This window comes from Lissotriton vulgaris, unplaced genomic scaffold, assembly GCF_964263255.1.
Source record: "Lissotriton vulgaris unplaced genomic scaffold, aLisVul1.2 SCAFFOLD_2061, whole genome shotgun sequence".
Classification (NCBI taxonomy): Eukaryota; Metazoa; Chordata; class Amphibia; order Caudata; family Salamandridae; genus Lissotriton; species Lissotriton vulgaris.
This window is the reverse complement of record NW_028247843.1, coordinates 334,307-358,791: the sequence shown is the minus strand read 5'-3', so window position 1 is coordinate 358,791 and position 24,485 is coordinate 334,307. Positions and strand designations below refer to the sequence as shown.

Sequence of the window (24,485 nt, the reverse complement as noted above, 5' to 3'; positions counted from 1 at the left end):
CACTCTGGGTCAGGGTGCATGGGTCAAGGTCTTTGGCTTGCCAGAGTGCTTGTGCTATGTGATGTGCCCAGTTCTGTAGCTCTTCATGCAGTGTCATAATGTAGGCTAACATTTGGTGTCTGCACATCCACCTGGAATAAATAATGATGAGGAGCTTCACCTATGCCATTCTTCCTTAGGGAAGCAAAAGTACTTATTTTCCGATATCTCTTCTTCTTTTTCTTTCCTCTGGGACAATGCACATACCCTGCTCTCTTGCTGTCCCATGCATGTAGCATCCTCTTTCCTTTTGATGGCAGAACGACGGTTCCTGCGTGATTGGTATTCTTAGATGTTTTTTGACTTCCATTCTTTAGTTGTCTCACATACATCAGTCCTTGATGCTTCCCTTCACCTGGAGCCATGTCCTGAGGGTTGGATGTACTCCAGAAAGACCTGCTTCTTCTTCTCTGATGTTGCAAAGCCGTGGGGTGCCTGCGACGCCGACTGCTCATCACACGATGCTTCTCTTGCTGTCATCCCCAATGAAGAGACCTTGGTGAGTATACTATGCAAGATTATCACATTTTATCTTCATGTTGATAGTTTCTTTAAGCGACCCTCTTCCCCTCTGAAGTGTGTACTCCTCAGATCTCTTGAGTACCTGATTTTCAGATCTTCTTTTTTGTACCCACTTCTTTGTGTGATGAATAATTTTAACCTGCTTGTTGTCTTCTCACTCATCCTGCCAATTCAATACATCCTACCAATTTCCCTCCACTTTCTCGCCTAACTTGTTGTTTGTATCTGCTCCACCCTCTCATATGAGATTCGTTGGCCTGTCTGTCTAGTTAGATTGTCAACAACCCCTGTGCCTTTTAGGGTACTGGTCTGTCAGTCTGGTTGTACATAACTCTATTGCAAAGGAGGTTTTAGTTAATATGCCTTTTGGAGTGTCCCACACAAATTAGGGGTGTATCTGCTCTGGCTGGCTCAAATCTCAATAAGGTACATGCAGCAGTTTGAACATCTACTAAAATCTGATGCAGAATGTAAATCTGCCAGGAGGTTATCAGAAAGCACCCTTGACAACCCCAAGATGGCAAGAGCAGGGCCATGGTTGACTAATGCATAATCATTGATGTCAAACCCATACATTGAGTTTATACCCAGGTACCACTAGGCACTGCCCTGTCTTCCATGTGTACCCTCAGAGCCTACCTCACTTGTGAGAGGATGGAGGCATTCATCTCATGAGTGGTCACCACGCTCATCTGTACATCTACAAACTGCATGGTGCATCCGCACAGCCGTGCGCGGTTCAGCATGATTACAGTTTAACCCTATTATTCATGGTCGTCTTGGCACTTGGCAGTATTTAACAGAATGAGCAGGCAGAGGGAGGACCGAAGAAGCCATATTTTGTTCCACAATTGAGGCAGTGCCTGAGGTGAACGTAGGTGGTAGACAATCTTGGCATTTGATCATGGGCACCATTTCTGATGGTCACAAGGCGAGCAACAATGTTTTAATTTCCAAACAAAGGGGAACAATGGAAAAATCTAAGGCTTATTCAAAGGAAATTGTTTAGTACATTTGGTGGTGATGTTGCATCGTGGATCAATAGCGTGATGTAAACCTCAGCAGGGTTCAAATGGGATTTTGATCTTTCTCTCCATAGATAAGTTTTACAGCACATTAGAACAGTTAACGTGACCGGAATGAAATTCCACTTTCAATGGGTTCTGGGATTTACTGTAATTTGTGCATTTTTTAGCATATTTTTGATATGTAGGGAGCAGCCAGTGTTCCTTGTTCATGATTTTATTTATCTTTACATACTTATCTTTTTTCCAGGGTGCTGCTCGTCACCCTGTAGTTGCCTTGTAGACCCTCTTTACGAGTGATGAGATTTCACCTGGAGCAATAACTCTACATGAAATCCCACCACCCACAAATCCAAACAACTCCAGGCCAGGAATGATCCGGTCTACAAACCTGGAGCAGATAATTCCAAGCTCAGAGACACCGGAGACCTGTCTCTGATGCCGCAGAGCTGTGGGCAGCTGAAAAGTGCAGCTCTAATCTGACCATACAGCTGTACAGGTGGATCAGAAAATGCTCTCCCCTATACATGATAAAAGCCAACCTGCATTTTCAAGTTCTTTCTAAATCAGAGGAAATCCTCGTCAAGTGTTGGCTAGAGAGGAAGGGCGCCCCACCAGGAGAAGCCCAGAGTGTGGAGAGGGCTTGCCCCAGAGTTCTCACATCTGGCCAGCTGTCTTGAGAGGAGGCTATGGTTTGATAGCTAAAGACCTGAGATTGGTGATGGTGAACATACAGCTCATTAAAGGTATCCTGACAAACAGCCATGTAGTGCCATGTAGATGAGACAAATAGATTAGCATTGCAATGTTACTGATTTCAGGAGCCATTGGAATGTGGCATGGTGAGGCATCACAGATCCAACAGAGGTCCAGAGACTTGGTTTTGTTACTGATTTCTTTTTTCAGAAGCCATCACAAGAATGCAAATGGGATAATACTGCAGACAGCAACAACTCTGAGTGGGGCAGTGCTTGTCTTTCTGTGGGCACCAGCGCTCAACCAGTCTCCATCTAAGCTTCAGCTTCTCCTGGCCTGAGCCGGGTTTGCCTGATCACTTGGCGGCAGTCAGCATAGCTCAAGGCAGGGGCAGGAGAAGGGTGGCTTTCAGAGGAGGGAAGCGCGCTGTACCCGGCTAGCAGTGGTGATTCTCACCCAGACAACAGATGGCCACAGTTTCTGAGTAGGGACTTGGGGATCACATGGGCTTGTAGCTTGTCTGATCTGCAGTGTGTCCTAGTGCTGGTCAACTTGCAGATGGCTGTCTGGTCCCAATCCGGCCAGGTAGATGCAACATCACACACAAGGACACCACACACCATCTACAGAAGGCGTAGACACAGGTTATTGAGGATTGTGTCATGTTTATAGGTTACAGATTGCAGCAGCTAAAAATGCTTTCACCCCTCCCCCCCCCATAGTCTCCCACCAAGCAGCAGTTGCTCCAGGACATGGTGTGAGGGGGCGGGAGCCATGCCAATAAGCAGTTTGGGTGCCCTGTGGGTGCAGGCCTTTCCAGTACACCTTTTAGCTCTTTCATCAAATGCCATTTGCAGATTGTGGGGCACCTACAGAAGCACATCAGGATGTGGAGGTTGCTAGGCCTGAAGACAGGCTGGCTGTGGACCCCGGAGGCACAGTTTTCCAAGTCCTGCTGTGAAGTCTGTCTGTCAACTCCTCCTGGGCTGTCACATCTGCCTTTGGGGTTATATAGGGAGGTTTTCGCTCTGTGAATTTCAGAAAGCGGTAGTTAGTTTAAAGGGCTTCTTCCCAGGTAAGGTAACTAACACAGGGACTTTTTTTAGCTGATGCCCATCTTAAAGAATAGACGACTGATTACCCAGTTACATCCATGTCTGTCATACCTGGACCTTGTTTTCTTCACTTTTACACTGAAACGAACTTTTCTTAAGGGTTTACTTTGATTTCAATTTAACATTCTGTAAATGCTATCATGTATTTGTTTTTTTGATTTGTATGAATGTTATGTACTATATGAAATGTTCTGCGACACTGGCTCAGGTCAGGGCCTAGTAACACCATTGGAACTGCTCCAATTGTTTCTTCCCGGGATCAAATTATTCACCACATGCCTGAAAGTAGAATCATAGCCAACCCATGTATACAGTGAGTTCACCAACGCATGTAACATATAATCACACATGCCCCTGGGATCCTGCTTCAAGGGCTGCCCGGACAGCTGAGCCATTACACACAGTCCAGGGTTTGCATTTTTGGTACAAGAAAAACATATACACTTTGGGAGACCTTTATCCGGAGGGCACTTTCTTCCCTTTGAACCACAAGACGGTGCTCGCCCTGGCCACAGTCCGCTTCGACAGACTTGTTGCATGCTATGGGACATAGCCGACAAGGGCCACAAACACAGGCTGTTGTACAGAAACGCCTGGTGATGGCAGCTAAGCGATATTAGTGTCTCTCTGTAATCACACAATGCCAAACTCTTCGCTCTTTCTTGGTCAATTTTCAAGACGCGTCTTACATCCAGTGCTGTAAAACATGGTTGTGAATTTTTCAATGCGGCAACAGTTTAAGCGTATTGCTTAAATGTTACATCTGTGTAAACCTTGAGCGCAGAATATGTAATGTTCTTTATTAAAAATGTTCCATTTTGTTTAAAAGATGAACTGTTGAGCTGGTCCCCTCCCCACCACAGACAGTCAGGATAGTTGGATGACAGTTTTTTGGGACACCTGCTGTTGATCTAAACTTGTCCTTGTGGTTCTGAATCTGGTGAACTTTAACTTTCTATCTAACTTTAGTGTTTTAGACAAAACCAGAAAACTCAGAATTAACACATCAAAGTACCGACTTGAAATGGGTAAACCCTAACAATACATATTTTGCAGTTTAGTCAAAATTATTTTTGATTTTCTCTTTCTGTTTGGTTTTGTTTAGAATTTCTTGTTAAGCCGCATTGATACTCAGACCTATTGGATTGGACTTCGCAAGAGGGGAGACGCGCTTTCCTGGGTGAACGGAGAAAGCTACACCGGGACATTGTAAGTTTCTTTGATGTGTGAAAAACAATAGCCACAGCTGGAAGTTGTATTTTTTTATATATATATTTTTTTTTAGTTTAAAGTATAAAATGGCCCATGCATTTCAGAGGTACATAGTGTACGTTTCACAACTAGCAGTGAGTGTGTTGCTTAGTTCAGCAATGTCTCATGGCTTGGTCATCGATGCTGTTGATGCAAGTTTTTTGTCATATAGTCGCGTTTGTCTGTGTGTGCAAGCCATCTCACCCCGCAGAATCTCCCTCGCCTATCCTGTCTAAACCACATACTGATTAGTATCAGCAGCATTACAACTCATAACTTAACTTTGCCCAGTGTCATGTATATTGTCTCTCTTTGCAGGCCTGTCTAGTTTTCTACTCCAGCAGTCCAGGGCGTCTTTAGGCAGGGTGTATGTCAGATGAGCTGGGGTAGAAGTGGACGGTGTCTCCGAGGGCTGTCTCCATCTCCCAGCCAATCCAAGCCTTCGCCTATGCCCCACCCCAGCATTGCCACGGTTCCCCATGGAATGCTGCGGTGGAGCAAAGAGCTGCTTATTCAACTTTAAATTAGTTATTCCTAATCTAGCTTGTAGAAGCACAAGACCTCCTCCCTGCACCCTGCACAGGTCTGCAGATTGTTAGTCTGCGGAGCCCTCTGTAGTCCTCCGCGCGGAGCGCCTCTCCTTCAGCCACTACCCAGGTTCTCACTTCGGCTCGCCATCTGCTATTTGGGGACTTCATTGACCGGCAATATCCCTGTGTGGTATTCCCAGAGCCAAATCTAGGAATCTGATACCCACCTTTTGTGCAGGCCACTTTTTATTTAACCCAAGGAGGCAAACCTCCACTGTATGCAATCACTCATGATTGAGAGTGTACTTGCAACCAGAAATGTTATGATCGGGCAATTCCAAACCATGTGCTGGGAATCTCCATCAATTTGGGCTCATTCAGGGCAGCTCAGGTCATTAGTCTGAACCATTACATGGATTCTGCGAGGAGTGAGGGATGTGCAGTGGATATAGTTGAATTGTGCATATTTGGACCTAATGTTGCCTGTGGAGGAGTAAGTGCATTTCAGTGTTTGCGCCAATTCCTTTCCTCACAGAGACCTGCCAATATTGGCCTCTCATCTAGTCTTGAGGTACATTAAGTCATGCAACCGCATGAACTGTGCCGATTTGTAGCACCAGGATACCAAGTGTCTGCCCCCGCCAAATATTAATATGGTCTAAAAGAGCTCATGCAAAAATGGCTCAGGCTCAAGAGCCCCCAAACAAGTGGCTCACAGCCTGGGTTTGTGCCCCATATGTCAGAAACTAGGTACCTGGTAAGCCATCTTCCATCACAATGTGCCGAAGGGCCAAACGGAGCCCTCAGAATAGCAGTCTCTCCCAGTTTCCACACCAGCCGCTGTCCACTGTGACATTCACTGAGCAGTAAAGTAACCACCTAGAGTGGTTGGCTAACACTCCAGAAGCACTGCCGGGGCATAGAGGACAGCTGATCCCATCTGGTGGTAAGTACCCCCCGAACACCTAAGGACCACACACAAAAGTCTGAGCTTATGGCCGGAGTGAGTTTCACCCCCATTAGTAGAGCCAGCAACGTTCCTTGCCTTCTTGGGTCTCCAAATTCCACTGGACCTCCCGGCAGCCCCCAGATCTCTTCTCTCGATGAGGATCTCTGCAGTAAACGCAGCAACACTCTAGGGCATTGCCCATACCAGATCAATTCTCTGATAAGATGGGCTGCTCTGTCGGCGGGGTTCGTAGTGGTGCGCCATCGTTTCTCCAGTTGGTGGCAGTTGCGTTTGGTGATCCTGAGTTCTGGGGTGTACCAGCTGGCATGTTTGGAGGTCTTGTTGGAATTTGCAGGTTTCATTGGGGCGTATGGGGAAACTCTGCTTCAAGCTGATTTGTTTTTTTGTGCAATCCAGAATGAAATTCCCCCCCCCCCTCTAATGGGAATTTTACCCTTGACTGCATTGATCGTCTGTGGGCTGATGACTAGTGTAGCCAATTGTGGTTGGACAGCTTGAGCAGTCAACGCAGAATTTACTGTCATTGTTCGCATGATGAACTGTGTTGAACATCTGAATATCCTGACTAGGCCTGTGTACAAGGTACATAGTTGTGGTGTTGTCAGGGTTGCTATGTTTAGTAATGCTGTGTACTCGGATAAGACTTGCCATGTTGCTCCTTTATTGCTAAGGGGACCTAGTCTAACTTCAGCTGTGGTATGTGGTGGGGCACCTTCAAACCAATTTTGGTGTTCTTGGTACGTCAGTGTTATTTCTAGTGCTTCGTAAGCTGTGTTATTAGGAACTGCACCTGCAGTGTAAGTATGAATAAGTTGTGATTGTTCATTTTCTGCTGGGAATGTAACCCATGAATAGAATACCTCTGTCCTAAGTGCTTCATGGGCCTCAACTACAACAGTAACGTCACCACCCACAAGGTGCAGTCTACGTGGTTGGAGCGCTTGGGTAACTGCATGCCTGCAGTTCTCCAATATGTTTATTGCTCCGTCTTCCGACATCTAGTCTTTGGCTTGGATGGTGCAAGTTGGTTTTCTTCAAAGAAGACACTTGGTGACTCCGTCCTTAGTTGGGAACGCACCAACTCCATTGTTAGATGGGTTTTCTCTGCCATCGGGTCCAGGCACGTAATGGCGGGGCTTTGGGAGTTGACATGTTCCACATTCCTTGCTTCGTCGAATGCACTCAAATCTTCCAAATCAGTCATTCCTCAGTATCTAAGGTTATTTCCCCTCAGCTCTCAAATGCTGTGGAGACCATCACCAAATCTCGGGGCTCCGCAGTATCTCCTTGATCAACTTCTGAGAACTGAGAGGCATTGAAGGCGATGAAACGGATGCCCTTCAGGAAATGCCCTAAATGCCACTGCAAGTATGCCTAGGCTGACTTCCACAGGGTTGATGATCTGTCTCTCTCTGGGCCACAAGGTCACATAGTGCGCATTCTGTCTGTCGTTCGGTGCAAGAAGACCTTTCTACTCCACAGAGACAGATACTGGGCGAACATCAGGATGCAGCGGCAGTCAATAGATGACATGCTGAACCTGCTTGGCACCGAAGAAGGAGGCAAATCATTGAGCACCCTTCCTCACCAGCCCAGCTCAGATGTCATTGACTGCACCACTGAGCTGAAAAGAACAGGAAGGGGAAGGTGGTACATTCGCCTCAACTGGCAGCAGAGTTGGCACAGAGAGACGCGAGTATGGCAGAACTCTATGTACACCACAAACCTCACAAGAGGCCCACCAAGGCAGGGAACCACTCCCTAGAGAGTCAGGCATCAAGTCCTGTGTGTAAGACACTGCCATGTGCAGGTCCTCAGCCTCCTTTGGGTTCTGGCAGCACAGAGGAAAGGCATCAACAAAGACCCTCGACCACCATCGGCCCTCTGTCACCGATAAGCCAAGGCACCCTTTAATGCCCAAGGCCCCATCGATTATCTTTGCTGCATTCAGCACCGAATAACGAGTCAGTGCTGACCACTTTCCACATCCCGCTCTGACAACACCAAGCTACAGAGAAGCAGATGAAAGATCGAAACACGTTCGCATCCATCCATGCACTGGGAAGATTTCTTTAAGGAGGCTGGCTTTCAAGGTCGAGTCTATGTCGGACATTCCTTTAGAGCCTTTATTGCCTCTAAAAAGGCTTACTATGTGGCTGCTATCCCTCCTGCCCTCCTTCTTGCATTCCACCTCCTACCCCATTACCTCTCCCTAATCTTCCTCCACCTTCTTTACCTCTGCCTCCACCAGCATCGCCCCTCAAGATTCTCCACAAGGGTCTCCATGGTCATAGCCCAAGTCCCCCTGATTGTCCACCTTTCTACCCACGTTCCACAGACTGTCCATGGGAAGATTATGATATGGAGCCCCTGATGATCTAGAGCAAGACCCAATAGAGGCTTCTCCCCCAGATGACTGTGGCCTATTGTGGGATGTATCGAAGGGGCTGCCACATAGCACAGGGTAGACAAGCGCACTACACATGAGGAAGACTTCCCCCTTGGAGACGCTGCCTAGGGCAGAATGCTATATACAGTCCCTACCCCATGTTAAAGGGCAAGCACAAGTCTCCTCCTGCCATTTTCAAAGAGCCTGCTAAACCACTGGTGATTGCATACCGTGGGTTATATCTAGGGTGGAGAAAAGCTCAAACCACCTCCTTCAGATCCATGGACACATTCCCCTCAGACTCACTAATAGTGCCCGTCGCCCTTAAAGATGCTGCTGCTAAAGCTACAGGCGACCCCCTACCGCCAGATAAAGAGAGTTAAAAATGTTGTTGCTGCGGGTTAGAGAGTAGTGGTAGTGCAGCAAAGCACTGGGGCATTCCAGTTGCATCAGCTCCTCTCGTGCATTGGTAGGGTTCAGTAGAAAGAAGTGGAGGACCTGTTGCAGCACCTCCCCAAGCAGCTTAGGATGAAAGGGGAGAAAGTCCTATCAAAGCGTAAAACGTTCTCCAGTGCCACTATTCGATATACCCTCAAAGCCACGGATATGGCGGCTAGAGGAGCAAACGCCTCCATCGCACTTCGCAGTCACTCCTGGTTACACGTCTGCGGCTTTCAGCCCAAGGTTGAACCACGCCTCACTGTCCTAAGTTTCAATGCAGAGCATCATCAACCAGGGACTTCTTTGACAAACAGACCCGGGGAGCCAAGGCCACCTCTCTTGAACAGCTGCACTCTCATCAAAGATTCCAGCAGCCTTACCGCCAATGAGGAGGCAGAGGATACTCATGGGCACTACCTGCTTAACAACTCCAACAAGGGTAGAGGAGCTCCAGCCAAGGGGCCCTCCATCTCTAAACATTCACCTGTCACTGCTCCCCAATCCGACATCGCCTGTTGAGTGAAGATGGCAGAGGTTTATTCCATATGGGAAGAAACCAGGGCATACTGGAGCTAGTTTCAACCAGACCAAGCATTCAGTCCTGTGCACACCCAAGTGCAGAGAATCTGCCCCTCCTACAGGAGGAAGTACACTCACTCCCTCTCAGAAAGGCCACAGACCCAGGGCCCTTGCAACACAGGGGCAAAGCTGCTCACTCCCTACACTTCCTAATGCCCAAAAAGGACAGCTGCCTCTGACCAGTCCTGTGTCTCCGGCCCCTCAACAAATACTTTCTCTCAGGACCTTTTCATATGACAGCACTACGGAATGTCATCCCCCTACTACAGCAAGGCGACTCCATGACCACACTAAACCTGGAACCCTACTTTCAAATGGCCATCCACCGGCGCACTACGCTACCTGCGACTCATGGTTATTGCCCACACCACCACTTGGAAGGTGATTTTTTTTCTGGGTTACCACAGTCTGAAGACTGTTCTCAAAATGTGATAACAGTCGTAGTGACTCACCTCAGAAGGGGAGGCACTCATGGCTTCCTCTATCCAGACGATTGGCTGATCAAGAGTGAGGGCGGGCGGCATCTGCCATCTTCCTGCTCCACAGTTTGGGATTTACAGTAAGTGCCACCAAGTCTCACCTCTAATCCCTACAGATTTAGTCCTTTCTAGGGTCAGTTCTCAATGCCATTACCGGTAAAGGATACCCCAACCACTCAAGAATGCAAGATTTCCAGCAACTGCGACCTCTAGTTCTGTGAAACCTTCATTTTCTGGTCAGAGCAGTGATGCACCTCCCAGGGATGATGGCTTCTTTCTTGCTCGTTGTTCCCTGTGTCAGATTCCACATTCTGTGGAGAAGTGTGGCTCACTGGTTAGAGGCGGCAGACCCTGAAGCAGAGGTCAGGCCCGGGACCAGGGTTCAATTCCCGACGCGGCAGGGTTTTGGGCTCAATGTCCGCGGACTCAATAATTCTTGCCTCGGTGCCTATTCTAATCATGGGTCCCACTCTGCAACTCTGGGCAATAGCTAGTATCGTAGCGCTATTCTGCCAGACTGCTCACTGACTTTTAAAGCATTTTTGCATCGCTCGCACTGCTTACTGCAACTATTTGTGCACATTAATATCGCAGCGCCATACTGTTAGACTGCTCATTATTAATATTCATTTGTGCATTGATCGCTTTCCCTGCCTAAATTATTGTGCCCGTTTGTACCGGTGCCACTGCCCATTTGATTGCGATTATCAGGTTGTGCCCCAATCTCGTCGTGTTTCGCTTTAGATTTCACTGCCATTTTGTTATTGTTGTTGTGCCTCCCAGCCCGGCTCTCCACCCCGCTCCCGCCTCCCAGCTGCTCCTCCCTCGCTCCGCCCCCCCACTCTCCACTTATGACAGTCACACTTGCGCGCAGCGTTCACGCGCCCCATGCGCGCCGAAGGCGCGCCAAAGGTTAGCCCGTCTACGCCTGGACCGCGCCCAGCGCCAGACCCCCTGCCCACCGTAAAACCCACTTCACCTGCATAACGTACGACGCCGCAACCCTCTCAGCACTTAACCCTGGCCGACCCCCAAACTGCTACCAAGCCGCCCTAGGACACATCCATGGTCCCTTCACCTGCCACTCCTGCAAGTTCGACTGCACCAGGACCCACACCAAATCCACAAACTCCAAACAGAGGTCCGACACTAACCATCTGAAGTGCATCCTGCTCAACACCCGCTCGGTCCACAGACATGCCATTGAACTTTGGAACCTACTCGACACCACATCGCCGGACGTCGCCTTTCTTACAGAAACCTGGATGAACGCCTCATCAGCGCCCGACATCGCCATAGCCATCCCGGATGGCTACAAGATCATCCGAAAGGACCGCAAGAACCAAACAGGAGGAGGCATCGCCAACGTCCATAAGAACACCATCCGCATCACGACCAGTTCAGACGATACCCTTGCAGCCGCCGAATACCTTCACTTCCAGATCCACACCGACCCCAAGACCACACTCAGAGGAACCCTCATCTACAGACCACCAGGACTCTGCACACAATTCAGCGAAGACATCACTGACTTCATCAGCCCACACGCCCTCCCCTCCGAGGACTACATTCTACTGGGAGACCTCAACTTCCACCTAGAAAAGAAGAACGACAGCAACACCACCACCCTTCTGGACAACCTCGCCAATCTCGGACTCAAACAACTTGTTGACACCCCCACCCACTATGCCGGGCACACGCTCGACCCAATCTTCACCTCCAGCAAGCACATCTCCTTCAATCACACCACAGCTCTCCATTGGACGGACCACAGCTGCGTTCACTTCAACTACAAAAAGACTACGACCCACAACCAATCCCCCGCAGAAACTGGAACAAAATTACCACCGACCATCTCTTCACATCACTTCACCAAAACCCTCCTGCCAAATCATCGGACCCAAACCAAGCAGCCACCAACCTCAAACAATGGATCACCCACAGCGCTGACGAATTAGCACCCTTGAAAAACCATCAAATCAAGCAAGGTAGCAAAAAAGCCCCCTGGTTCACTGATGACCTTAAGAAATCCAAGAAGATCTGTTGCACCCTCGAGAAAGCCTGGCGAAAAAACCCAACCACTGACAACCTGGCCACCTTCAAGAACGCCACCCGCAAACACCACCAATTGATCCGATCCACCAAGAAATCGGCATTCAAGGATCGACTCGACAACAACGCCCACAACAGCAAGGAACTATTCAACATCGTCAAAGAGTTTACCAACCCCACCGCTGGCACCAATGACATCACTCCCTCCCAAGACCTCTGCGACTCTCTAGCCTCGTTCTTCCACAACAAAATCGCTGACATACATTACAGCTTTGGAGACCAGTCCACCCCACCCACCTCTGAACTTAAACCCCCCTCCAACAACCTCTGCGCCTGGAACCCAATCACCACTGAAGACACCATCCGCCTGATGAACTCCATCCACTCAGGATCGCCAACCGACCCATGTCCCCACCACATTTTCAACAAAGCAGACTCCATTATCGCACCCCATCTCCGAGACGTCATCAACTGCTCCCTCAACTCCGCTACCTTCCCGGAAAGCTGGAAACATGCCGAACTCCGCGCCCTCCTGAAGAAACCCACAGCAGACCCTACTGAACTTAAGAACTACCACCCCATTTCGCTCCTCCCATTCCCTGCCAAAGTCATTGAGAAACTCGTCAACAGTCAGCTCGCCGCCTTCCTCGAATCCAACAAATTCCTCGACCCTTCACAGTCCGGCTTCCAAGCCAAACACAGCACCGAGACCACCCTCATCGCAGCAACAGACGACATTCGAACTCTACTGGACAATGGAGAAACAGCCGCCCTCATCCTACTTGACCTCTCCGCAGCCTTCGACACAGTCTGTCATAGCACCCTTATACAACGCCTCAGCAACGTCGGAATACAAGGAAAAGCATTGGACTGGATCATCTCGTTCCTCGCCGGAAGAACCCAGAGAGTCCGCCTCCCCCCTTTTAGATCAGAGGCCACCAAAGTCATCTGCGGCGTACCACAAGGATCATCACTCAGTCCCACCCTCTTCAACGTATACATGAGTCCCCTCGCATCTATCGCGCGCCAACACAACCTCAACATCATCTCCTACGCAGACGACACCCATCTGCTCCTCTCCCTCACCAAAGACCCAAACACCGCCAAAACCAACCTACACGAAGGGATGAAAGAAGTCGCCGAGTGGATGAAGAACAGCCGTTTAAAACTGAACTCGGACAAAACAGATGTCCTGATCTTAGGATCATCCCCTTCCGCCTGGAACGACTCATGGTGGCCACCGGCCCTGGTAAACGCACCCATACCAACGGACCACGCACGCAACCTGGGCTTCATCCTGGACTCCTCCCTCTCGATGACCAGACAAGTCAACGCCGTCTCATCATCGTGCTTCAACATCCTACGTATGCTCAAAAAAATCTTCCGTTGGATCCCCACCGAAACAAGAAAGACGGTCACCCATGCACTGGTCACAAGCCGACTGGACTACGGAAACACCCTTTAAGCCGGAACCACAGCCAAACTACTGAAAAAACTCCAACGCATCCAAAACGCCCCAGCCAGACTCATCCTAGACATCCCCCGCCAAGCTCACATTCCCGGTCACCTGAAAGACCTCCACTGGCTCCCCGTCAACAAGAGAATAAAGTTCCGTCTCCTCACACACGCACACAAAGCCCTCTACGACCTAGGACCCGAATACCTCAACACGCGCCTGTCCTTTTACACCCCCACCCACCAACTACGATCATCCAATCAAGCCCTCGCCGCAATTCCACGCATCCATAGATCCACCATGGGAGGAAGATCCTTCTCCTACTTAGCGGCCAAGACCTGGAATTCTCTCCCCACCTACCTCCGCCTTACACAGAACCACCTCTCCTTCAGAAAACAACTAAAAACTTGGATATTCGATAAGTAAAGTACCCCCCCTCCCTCCCTCAAGCGCCTTGAGACCCTCTGGGTGAGTAGTGCGCTATACAAATTTAAAACTTGAAACTTGAAACTTGCTTAATCTCCGCAACGGCCCAAACAGTGCTGGGATGCCTGGTCTTCACCGTGAGGGTGCCCAGGAGGGGCATCTCGCAGGGAAAGCCAGGAAGGGTTCCACAGCGGTATACAGCGCCGGGACGCCCCGTTGCTGGGGCAGCTGTGCGCTTTACAAGTATACTACATTTACATTTACATTTACATTCGCCTATTGCAGGACGCGCCTCTCAGAACAACGGCCACAAGCGGAGGGTCAGTAAGATGATTGAGTGTTGGTAAAGGCCAGTGCCCATCGCTCTTTGCAGTGGTGGCTTGGCAGCAATCCGGTGCAGGGCAGCCCTTCATGGATCCCATGAACCATAGAGGCATCCCTCTTTGGCTGGGGCACTTCTCTCACATCCATGGTCTGTGGTCACCCTAGCAACAGGGCCTCTATCAACAGCCCAGCTCTCAAAGCCCTCTTTAGAACATTCATGGTAAAGTAGTGCTAGTAAAAAGAGACCGCATTACCCCTAGGTATTACTCACCGAAACAGAGTGGGACTCAATTACAACAGCTCTCGGCACTGGCTCAAAACATTTGGCAATGGGCACTGGGAATAAACCTCCTGGCAGAGCACTTGCCACAAATGGACAATGACTTTGCACAACTGCTCAGCAGAGCACATCCACAAGCCCATAAGTGGACACTTTATACCCAAGTCCTTCTGCAGTACATCCAATGTTAGGGTCTCCACAAATAGACCTGTTTGCCACCTACTAAAATGCAAAATGGCATAGCTTTCCCCACCCACACCCCATGGGCAAAGGCCTATGGATAAATTGAAATAGAAATAAATAGAAAGAAAAGGAGGTCTCCTTATGAGTCCAATTAGGGACAAGGAGAAAGGTTATCCACAAAAATCAAACACGTCCCTAAAATTCCCCAGAGGGAAAAGAGGCAAAGATATCCACTAACCACTCAAAAGACACTTTTTGCCACTGCACAACATTACATACTATATAATCAAAACAGAATACAGAAAGATGATATATTATTTTTAAAAAAATTGTACAATTTATTCAATATAATACAATACAATATTTTGCACTACAGTGCCATACACAAGATTAAAAAATGTATCAATACACATAGGCGTAATAAAACATAAGTAAGAACACAAGTTGTCGACGCAGCGTTTCGGTTTTACACCTTCATAAGGACAGTTCTCTTATAAATATGGGTTAATGTTCCAAGCCTTTGCTTAACTTTTAGGCTGTCTCCTTGTTATTATCGGGGCTTTTTGCTTGATACAATCCGTGTCCTTAGAGTCATCAATTTAAGGATCACTATTTTTCCGCTTCGTCTTTTAGCTTTCTTAAAATGGGGTGTACTTCATATAATTCCTCTCCTTTGTATCACCAATTATACATTCTTATTCTTTCCTCTGTCTCCTGGACTTCAAATATGACGTATTCGTAGTCTATGCGTACAAGGGAGCCACCAAGGTTTGTGTTAGGTTCACCACTAGAAATTTCTAGGCCAGATATGTGCGCATGACTAGTAGTCTGGAAATTCACGCTGTTAATGTTTTAGGGCCTTTCTTCATTGGTTTTTCAATTGGCCATCTGTATGAGTAGAGTCGGCCTCCCTGCTCCTCTTGTACGTCTGTTTCGTGTGAGAGAAAAACTAGATAAATTGGCCTACGCTTTTCCTAGACGCAAGTAAGCTACAGCAAACCTCCCTCAATCTCATCGTGGTAGCACCTGCGTAGGCCAGGCAACCATAGTTCTCAGTGCTACTCAAGTTGTTATTCCTCATGAGAAGCTTCCCCATAGCCTGGTCCTTCTCACTCAGAAGCTGACCTGGATCAGACATCCAGACCCCAGGAAACTCAGTTTAGCAATTTAGCAGTTTGCTTACCTAAGCCCACCACAAGAATGTATGGATATTTTAAAAGAAGCTGTCAGGCCCACTGCTCGAGCCTGCTGTGGCACGAAGTTGGAAACTATGCCAATATTACAGTTCCAAGCATTTAGATCCCCAAACCATTTGTCCAAGTCGGTGTCTGTTCCCTTACAAATACATCTTGCTGCTATTCCTGCATAAAAGGGAGCATTATTCACCCTTTTATAATTCCAATCATTAAAGGTTTCATGGGAGGCCTTAAAAGGATTATCCCACCTAAAGTTCCACCCACCCCTATCTGGAACGTTAACAGAGTTCTTGCGAGACTCCCGGGTTCCATATTTGAGCCGCTGCATTCTTGCCCTTTGCTGTTCCTTTGCCGTGTTGGCTAAGAAGTTTTAAAGATCTTGAATTAACCCGTTGCGTGCTCGTGACGGAACCGCTCCGTCACGAGCCTCGGGTGGGCTGTGCTGATGACGGAACGGTTCAGTCACGGCCCGCTTGCCACGCCTGCGTGGCGCGTTCTATTAAGCGGGCGGGGCCTGACAGAAACGCTCCGTCACAAGCACAGCCCACCCGAGGCTCATGACGAGCGGTTCCGTCACGAGTACGGTAGCGCAGCGTGCCCCCCCCTTAGCGCTGCAGCGGAATAGCCGCCGCAGCGAAGGGGTTAAAGACATCTGACAGTATAAAGACAAGCATCATTGTGATATTTTATGTAACTTTATGTATTTACTTTTGAACGTGTGCAGACGATCTGTATATATACCATAGGTGGTCTGCTGGCCACACACGTGGGGATCTGGTTGTTTTTCCTACTTTATGCACCCTGCCAGATTGCCTGCCATAACTGATTTGTACTTGTGATAGACCTTAGAGCGCCATTTTGCCTATTGCTGACCACCGACTGAATAACTATTCTTTATTGCCATCACCCCTTCCCCTGGGTTAGTGAAATCCAGGCTCTCGCAGTGCAACCGCCACATTTACAGGTAAACCACTGCTGGCCATGGACATGTATCTAAAGTGTATTTTCGGGGGAAGTCTCCTGTCTGGCACCATATTCAAACCTCTGCCTTGCCTTCCTTTTCCCTGGTCCGAAACCAAAAAGGGCGCTGCAGAGTTTGAAGATTCCACATATATTGTCTTTTACACCCAGGGTAAAGGCGGTGCATTAGTGCATCAAATAATGCATGTAGGGTCGTTGAATGGGTATATATAAAGTATATTAAATATACTATATTTATGATACATGCCATATTCTAGTAAGCAGGGTAGAGGGAAGAAGCGTCTCCAGCTTTCATTGTCCATGTTTCACCCCTAAAGCTGTGCCCGCCGCGCGTGCACTCACCTGGATTACTGCGGACACGTGCAGTCAATGTATGGATTGTTTGCAACCTCTCACAAGTCAACCCTATCACCCTGCAGTCAGTAGCACTGCTGGAGTCAATGCACCGCGTGTGTTCGACAACAGGCTTGCCCAGCAGGGGGAGCTATTTACTCATATATAATAAGACTTTTGGTCAACACCGGTAACAAATGTCTAGATACATTATTCCTAGACTATCCACCAGGTGGCAGTATGAAGCAAGGCATGTAAATGTGCTCTTCTCTTCTGCAGCGTTTTTCTTTTACTGCAGGTAAATAACAAAGCCCAAGATTACAGTAGATACTTACGAGTCTGTTCTGATTGGCCATCACGTTTAAAGGATGCTGGGAGTTTTGTTTTTGTTTACTTAGCGCTACTATTGTTGTAATTTTTTTATTTATTTATTTTGAAAGTTTTATAGAGCGCGAACAAGACCCTTGCGGATATACGAGCGCTTTACAACAAAGTGAGGTTACTTATGCCAAAGTAGATAGTTATCCAAAACATACAATACATCAATCCGGTATGCAAACCAGCTTGTGCAAGGCGCGCAAAGTAGATGCTAGCAAGTAAGGTCCTGTTGAGTCAAGGCCAAGGCAACTATAATAGGTAGTCGAGTGGAGATGTCATATGACAGATGTCAAAGGAGGAATAATATAGTGACTAGATAGTCGAATTGACATTTGTTATAGGAGGAATACTGGTGAGGGTAGGAGAGAACATCAGAGATTCATAAGTCTATGTTCCTGTGAATTTAGCCATGAGGATCGATTTTACTTCCTTTTTGAAAGAAACCGTGGAGGGATTGCGTCTGGTTTCCGGCGGTAGAGCATTCCAAATCCTGGTTGCCATCCCTGAGAAGGATCGTGTATATGTTGTTTTCTTGTTGAATCTTTGTGGCTTCAGAAGTAGATTTTCTGCGCTTCTTGTGGATCTTATACCACCAGAGATTGTGAGTTTCTGTAAGAGGTATTTTGGTGCATTGTGGTGTAAAGCCTTATGCGTCATGCACGCAATTTTCAGGTGGATTCTGGCTTCAAATGGTAGCCAGTTCAGGGATTTTAGGTCTGGTGAGATGTGGGCCCTTCTTTTTGAGCCGGTGATGAGTCTCGCTGCAGCATTGATGGAGGCTCTAAGGGGTGCTGTTGTTGCTTTAGTCAAGCCACATAGGGAGATATTTCCATAATCCACCCGCGGGATTACTAATGCTTGGACTGCCAACTTGAAGTCATTGTGGGGCAGGAAGGGTTTCAACTTCCTTAGAGTTATCTAGACTTTCCATTATCTTTAAAAGTATATTAGCGGAACGTGTTCAGTTTATGAGTGCCGTGGCGTTATTTTCAAACTGCAGCTCTTAGTTTAGATTTTGACCCATTGCTCAAACAAATGTTCTAATCAGTTTTGTGTTTGTTTCCAGTTATTGCAATTCAGAAGGTAGTGGCCCTTATAAATAACATGCGATTAAAGTGTACGTGGATGAATAAACCAGACACAGTGCAAGCTGCTTGAATAATATTAGGCATTTAGGGTGCGACTCGGTCAAGAATGTTTGTACAGCATCTGTTTAAACTTCCCAGTGGCTACATCTTGCAAACAATTTTCTAGGACAAACAGAAATACATGTGCCTGTGTGACAGTCCATTTTTTACCTGTACAGATGTACTGTTTTTTTTTTTTTTTTTCTTCGTAGAATTGGCATGGAAGCGGAAATGACATTGTTAGTGTTCGATTCTGGTCTTTTCTGGTTTGTTGAGCATGCCTCATTGCAGTTCACCGTGGCCTTTCCTCCCAGACATTGGTAGCCTTGTGTCTATAAAAACGTGTCCAGTGCAGTGGGAATCTGATGACACTGTTCTGTTTTTCAGGCTTGGAGCAGAGGCGTCCGGGGAGTGCGCCTTCGTCCATTCACCCACCATCTTGCTGTCCCGGTGTGGCCTGCCAAGAAACTGGATCTGTACGAAGGAGCCCTACAAATCCTAGTGGAGCAAGGAGGCACCGACACCCATCATCAAAACCAAAGCCAGAACCTCCGGGAAAACACATACTTATGTTCCCTTTCTCCTTCCTTCATTCATAACTCTGTCCTTGGAGGCCAGAAATCTTGGGATTACCCTTCTCAGGTTCTGTGTCCTAAAGAAGCATTTTCGCATTTGCCACTCCAGGACGCCTCTGATGTCCACCTTCATTGTTAGTGATTTCCTGCCCATGCTTAGATTTCTGCTTCATCACATCCACTTTTCTGCCCAATAGTCGCAAAATTGATAAATGGGGAAACACAATGTACAATGTGGTGGCAACTGAAAAAGTCAAAATAAAGGACATGCAAATTCTGCAGCAATGATGAACCAGAGGTTTTGAACCAAATTATGTAGCAAGAAAAGGCAAAGTATGCGGCTTAGTAAATCACGTTCTGTGACAGTATTATTTTGCCATTTTAAGGCATGCTCTTGCTTGGCAGAGATGTCACATCCTCAATAGCAGCTTAACACCTGAGGACAATGACAGACCTTTTCAACTGACACACTAATGACAACAAGGGAGACTCGTTCCCAAAGTATAGATGTACGGGCTGCAAGTGCATCAGGGCCCCAATAAAAAAATAGTCGCAGCTTACCGGCACAAGAGTCAATATAGTCAGAATCACTTTACAGGCACACACTGTAAACAAGCTTGCATCGCGCCTCACGCTTAAAAGAGGCAGCAGGGGAGGGGAGGGGAAGGAGGAGGGGGCCTGCACCGGTTTCTCTTGCAGGAGTGAGCAGGAACCATCTGTTAATTACAAACAGATGGTTTCAAAGCTCGCTCCCGCAAGAGAATCGCCAAACGTGCATGCGTTGCCATTCAAAGCAATGCACGCACGTTTTTGGCAGAAAAAGAGAATCAATTGCTAAAGGTCTCCTATGCAGCACATGTGCGTTGTGTAGGCGAGACCTAAAAACTACCGACCCCCCTCCCTGAGCCCACATTCCGAACCCACCCCAAAAAACTCAACCCAAACCCAGCCCTAGTACATAAAACTACCCTCACCCCCTCTCCCGCCCTGAGCCCTGAAACGTTGCCCTCTTTTAAAAAAGCCTGCCTGACCACCCCCACCCTGAATCTTAAAACCGACTGCCACCCTTAAAACTACCCCCCGAAACCTGGCCCAGGCCTTCAAACTAACCCAACCCTCACCCACCCCGAGTCCTAAAACCCTGACCACGTTCCAAAAACTACCCTGACCACGCTCTGAGCCCCAAAACCTGACTCCACCCCTAGAAATGACCCTCCCCCATCCCCCAAAACCCAGCCTCAGATCTACTTACCTGTCCATGTCCGGAGCTTCCTCCCCCCCTCCCCCCACCCCCCCCAATCCGGAGAGTAGAGTGCTATCTGCCTTAACCATGCATATGCATGGTTTAGGAAGATTTTGGGTTCAGGCAAGCGGGGCACACTTTTAGGGAAACAGCAGGTGTGGCTCAGCCCGCGTTGTAAAGGCTGTTTCCCCTGAAACAGCCACAGAACGCCTACCCAGGAAAGAGTAACACAACGCAGAAATCTGCGCTGCGTTACCCCAGACTTATGAACCCCTTAATGGCAATGTAAAGTGGCCGTGTGTGTTTTCATAAATCGCATTTTGGGCTTGCGTCGCACTTGCACCATGTTGCGTGGTGCAAAAGCGATGCAACCCCAGAAATAAATATACCCCCTAGTGAGTGAACCCTTGAGGTTTACGCAGGCGATGCATCAGTCCAGCACCTATGCCAACATATACATGCACATATTTCTGCAAACAGTGTTCAATCCGGCCTTGTGCTTTCCCTTTCATTTGCTTAAATACTTAGCGGCACGAGCCATTACCTGCGGAGGTGTCCACTTAGCACAAATGAGCCATTTGCAATATTACATGCGAGAGAGGCGTGGTTGAGGCAAGATCTGGAAAACTTAAAAAGTCTAAAGGGAAAGTCACTCTCAATGCCTCCTGTCAGTACTGGACAGTGCACACTGCAGCAGTGCCATGCTTCTTGGCACTGCATTATCACAAGTGCCAGGAGGACTGACCTCTTCAGTTCATGGCATTCATGAAAGGCACGTGCTCCAGAGGGATACAAACACCAGGAGGTCACTTCTGGAGATGGGAGGGGTCAGCCGCACAGACTCCCTGGTGTCAAACACACAGGACACTGCACGTCTCACCGAGGGAGATCTCTGTAAGGGGCTGTACTGAGGGGATTGGGGCGCTAGAGAGCAGCAGCACGAGGCTGGCATGAGGCTGATCTGAGGCTCACACAAGGCACCACTGAGGCTGACATGAGGCTCCAGTGAGGTTGACGTGAGAGACCAGTGAGGTTCACAAGAGGCTCCAGTGAGGCTGACACAAGGCGCCAGTGAAGCTGTCACGAGGCGCCAGTGAAGCTGTCACGAGGCGCCAGTGAGGCTGTCACGAGGCGCCAGTGAGGCTGTCACGAGGCGCCAGTGAGGCTGTCACGAGGCACCAGTGAGGCTGTCACGAGGCACCAGTGAGGCTGGCACGAGGCACCAGTGAGGCTGGCACGAGGCACCAGTGAGGCTGGCACGAGGCACCAGTGAGGCTGGCACGAGGTACCAGTGAGGCTGGCACGAGGTACCAGTGAGGCTGGCACGAGGTACCAGTGAGGCTGGCACGAGGTACCAGTGAGGCTGGCACGAGTCTCCAGTGAGGCTGACACGAGTCTCGAGTGAGGCTGACACGAGGTACCAGTGAGGCTGGCACGAGTCTCCAGTGAGGCTGATATGAGTCTCGAGTGAGGCTGACACGAGGCACCTGTGAGGCTGACACGAGGCACCTGTGAGGTTCAGAAGAGGCTCCAGTGAGACTGACACGAGGCTCAAGTGAGGCTGACACGAGGCTCCAGTGAGGCTGACACGAGGCTCCAGTGAGGCTGACACGAGGCTCCAGTGAGGCTGACACGAGGCACCAGTGAGGCTGACACGAGGCACCAGTGAGGTTCAGAAGGGCTCCAGTGAGGCTGACACGAGGCTCAAGTGAGGCTGACACGAGGCTCAAGTGAGGCTGACACGAGGCACCAGTGAGGCTGACACGAGTCTCCAGTGAGGCTGACACGAGTCTCCAGTGAGGCTGACACGAGTCTCCAGTGAGGCTGACACGAGTCTCCAGTGAGGCTGACAAGAGGCTCCAGTGAGGCTGACACGAGGCTCCAGTGAGGCTGACACGAGGCTCCAGTGAGGCTGACACGAGGCTCCAGTGAGGCTGACACGAGGCTCCAGTGAGGCTGACACGAGGCACCAGTGAGGCTGACACGAGGCACCAGTGAGGTTCAGAAGGGCTCCAGTGAGGCTGACACGAGGCTCAAGTGAGGCTGACACGAGGCACCAGTGAGGCTGACACGAGGCTCCAGTGAGGCTGACACGAGGCTCCAGTGAGGCTGACACGAGGCTCCAGTGAGGCTGACACGAGGCTCCAGTGAGGCTGACACGAGGCTCCAGTGAGGCTGACACGAGTCTCCAGTGAGGCTGACACGAGTCTCCAGTGAGGCTGACACGAGTCTCCAGTGAGGCTGACACGAGTCTCCAGTGAGGCTGACACGAGTCTCCAGTGAGGCTGACACGAGTCTCCAGTGAGGCTGACAAGAGGCACCAGTGAGGCTGAAATGAGGCACAAGTGAGGCTCCAGTGTGGCTGACACGAGGCTCCAGTGATGCTTACACAAGGTAAATTGTAATTGTAAATTGTAATTGATATAGCGCGTTATCAGCAACGTTCTCTAAGCGCTTGCTTTGGGAACCCGTCCTGTTTTTTCCCTGTGAGATAACCCGTACTGGGCACCCCCAAGGTGAAAGCCAGGCATCCCGCCGCAGGGGGCCATAGTGGAGATTAAGCAAGCTATTGCCCGGAGTTGCAGAGTGTGAACCCATGATTCGAGCAGACACCGAAGCGAGAATTATCGAGTCCGTGGACATTTTGGGCTCAAGACCCTGCCGCGCGGGAATTGAACCCTGGTCCCGGGTCTGACCTCTGCTTCATGGTCTGCCTCTTCTAACCATTGAGCCACACTTCTCCACGAGATACCAGTGAGGCTGACACTAGGTACCAGTGAGGCTGACATGAAGCATAAACGGGGCTCCAATGAGGCTGTCATGAAACGGACATGAGACTCACACCAGAGTGGCTGACCAGAGGCTGATACGAGGCTTAGGTTGACATGAGGCTGATATTAGGTTCACACGAGGTACATAGCTGTACTTGAAGCTCATGAAAAGCACGCAGGAGCACGGGAGTATCGGAAGTTCACAGGGTTCACATGAGTCCAACACAACATGAGGTTAAAAGAAGGTTCTCCTGAGGCTGAGTTCTGGCTGACATTAGCCTCAGGTGAGGTCACATGTGGAGCACAAGAGACCAGCATTAGGCTCTGAGAAGGTACCCATGAGGCACAGATGAGGCGGACAAGAGTCTCACCTGAGGCTCACATGAGACCAGCATGAGGGTCTAAGAAGGTTATGATGAATCCAGCATGAGGGTCTAAGAAGGTTATGATGAATCCAGCATGAGGATCTAAGAAGGTTCACATGTAACCAGCATGAGGATCTAAGAAGGTTGGCACAGATGAGGCCAGCATTAGCTCTTAAAAGGTTTACATGAGGCGGACACGGTCTCACCTGAGGCTCACATGACACCAGCATGAGGCTCTAAGATGGTTCACATGAGGCACAGATGAGGCCAGCATAAGGGTCTAAGAAGGGTTACATGAGGCACAGAGGAGGCCAGCATTAGGTTCTAAGAAGGTTCACATGCGGCACAGATGAGGCCAGCCTTAGATTCTAAGAAGGTTCGGATGACACCAGCATTAGGGTCTAGGAAGGCTCACATGAGGCACAGATGAGACCAGCATTAGATTCTACGAAGGTTCACATGGCGCACAGATGAGGCCAGCATGAGGGTCTAAGATGGTTCACATGAGGCACAGATGAGGCCAGCATTAGATTCTAAGAAGGTTCACATGAGGCACAGATGAGGCCAGCATTAGATTCTAAGAAGGCTCACATGAGGCACAAATGAGGCCAGCATGAGGGTCTAAGAAGGGTCACATGGCGCACAGGTGAGGCCAGCATTAGATTCTGAGAAGGTTCACATGGCGCACAGGTGAGGCCAGCATTAGATTCTAAGAAGGTTCACACGATGCACAGATGAGGCCAGCATTAGATTCTAAGA

At 49.0% G+C, this 24,485-nt stretch overlaps 1 protein-coding gene across 2 annotated transcripts in view; it reads left to right on the top strand.

The window, feature by feature from the left end:
- Nucleotides 1–19,639, top strand: part of LOC147665014 (C-type lectin domain family 2 member B-like) — a 57,607-nt gene extending 37,968 nt beyond the window's left edge. For both annotated transcript variants that reach the window (XM_086949821.1, XM_086949820.1), the window contains 3 exons: nucleotides 357–538; nucleotides 4,503–4,606; nucleotides 19,160–19,639. In XM_086949821.1, the coding sequence (XP_086805947.1) occupies nucleotides 357–538; nucleotides 4,503–4,606; nucleotides 19,160–19,274 (401 nt within the window). In that variant the 3' untranslated portion in view covers nucleotides 19,275–19,639. The remainder of the gene's footprint in view (nucleotides 1–356; nucleotides 539–4,502; nucleotides 4,607–19,159) is intronic.
- Nucleotides 19,640–24,485: the final 4,846 nt, after the last annotated feature.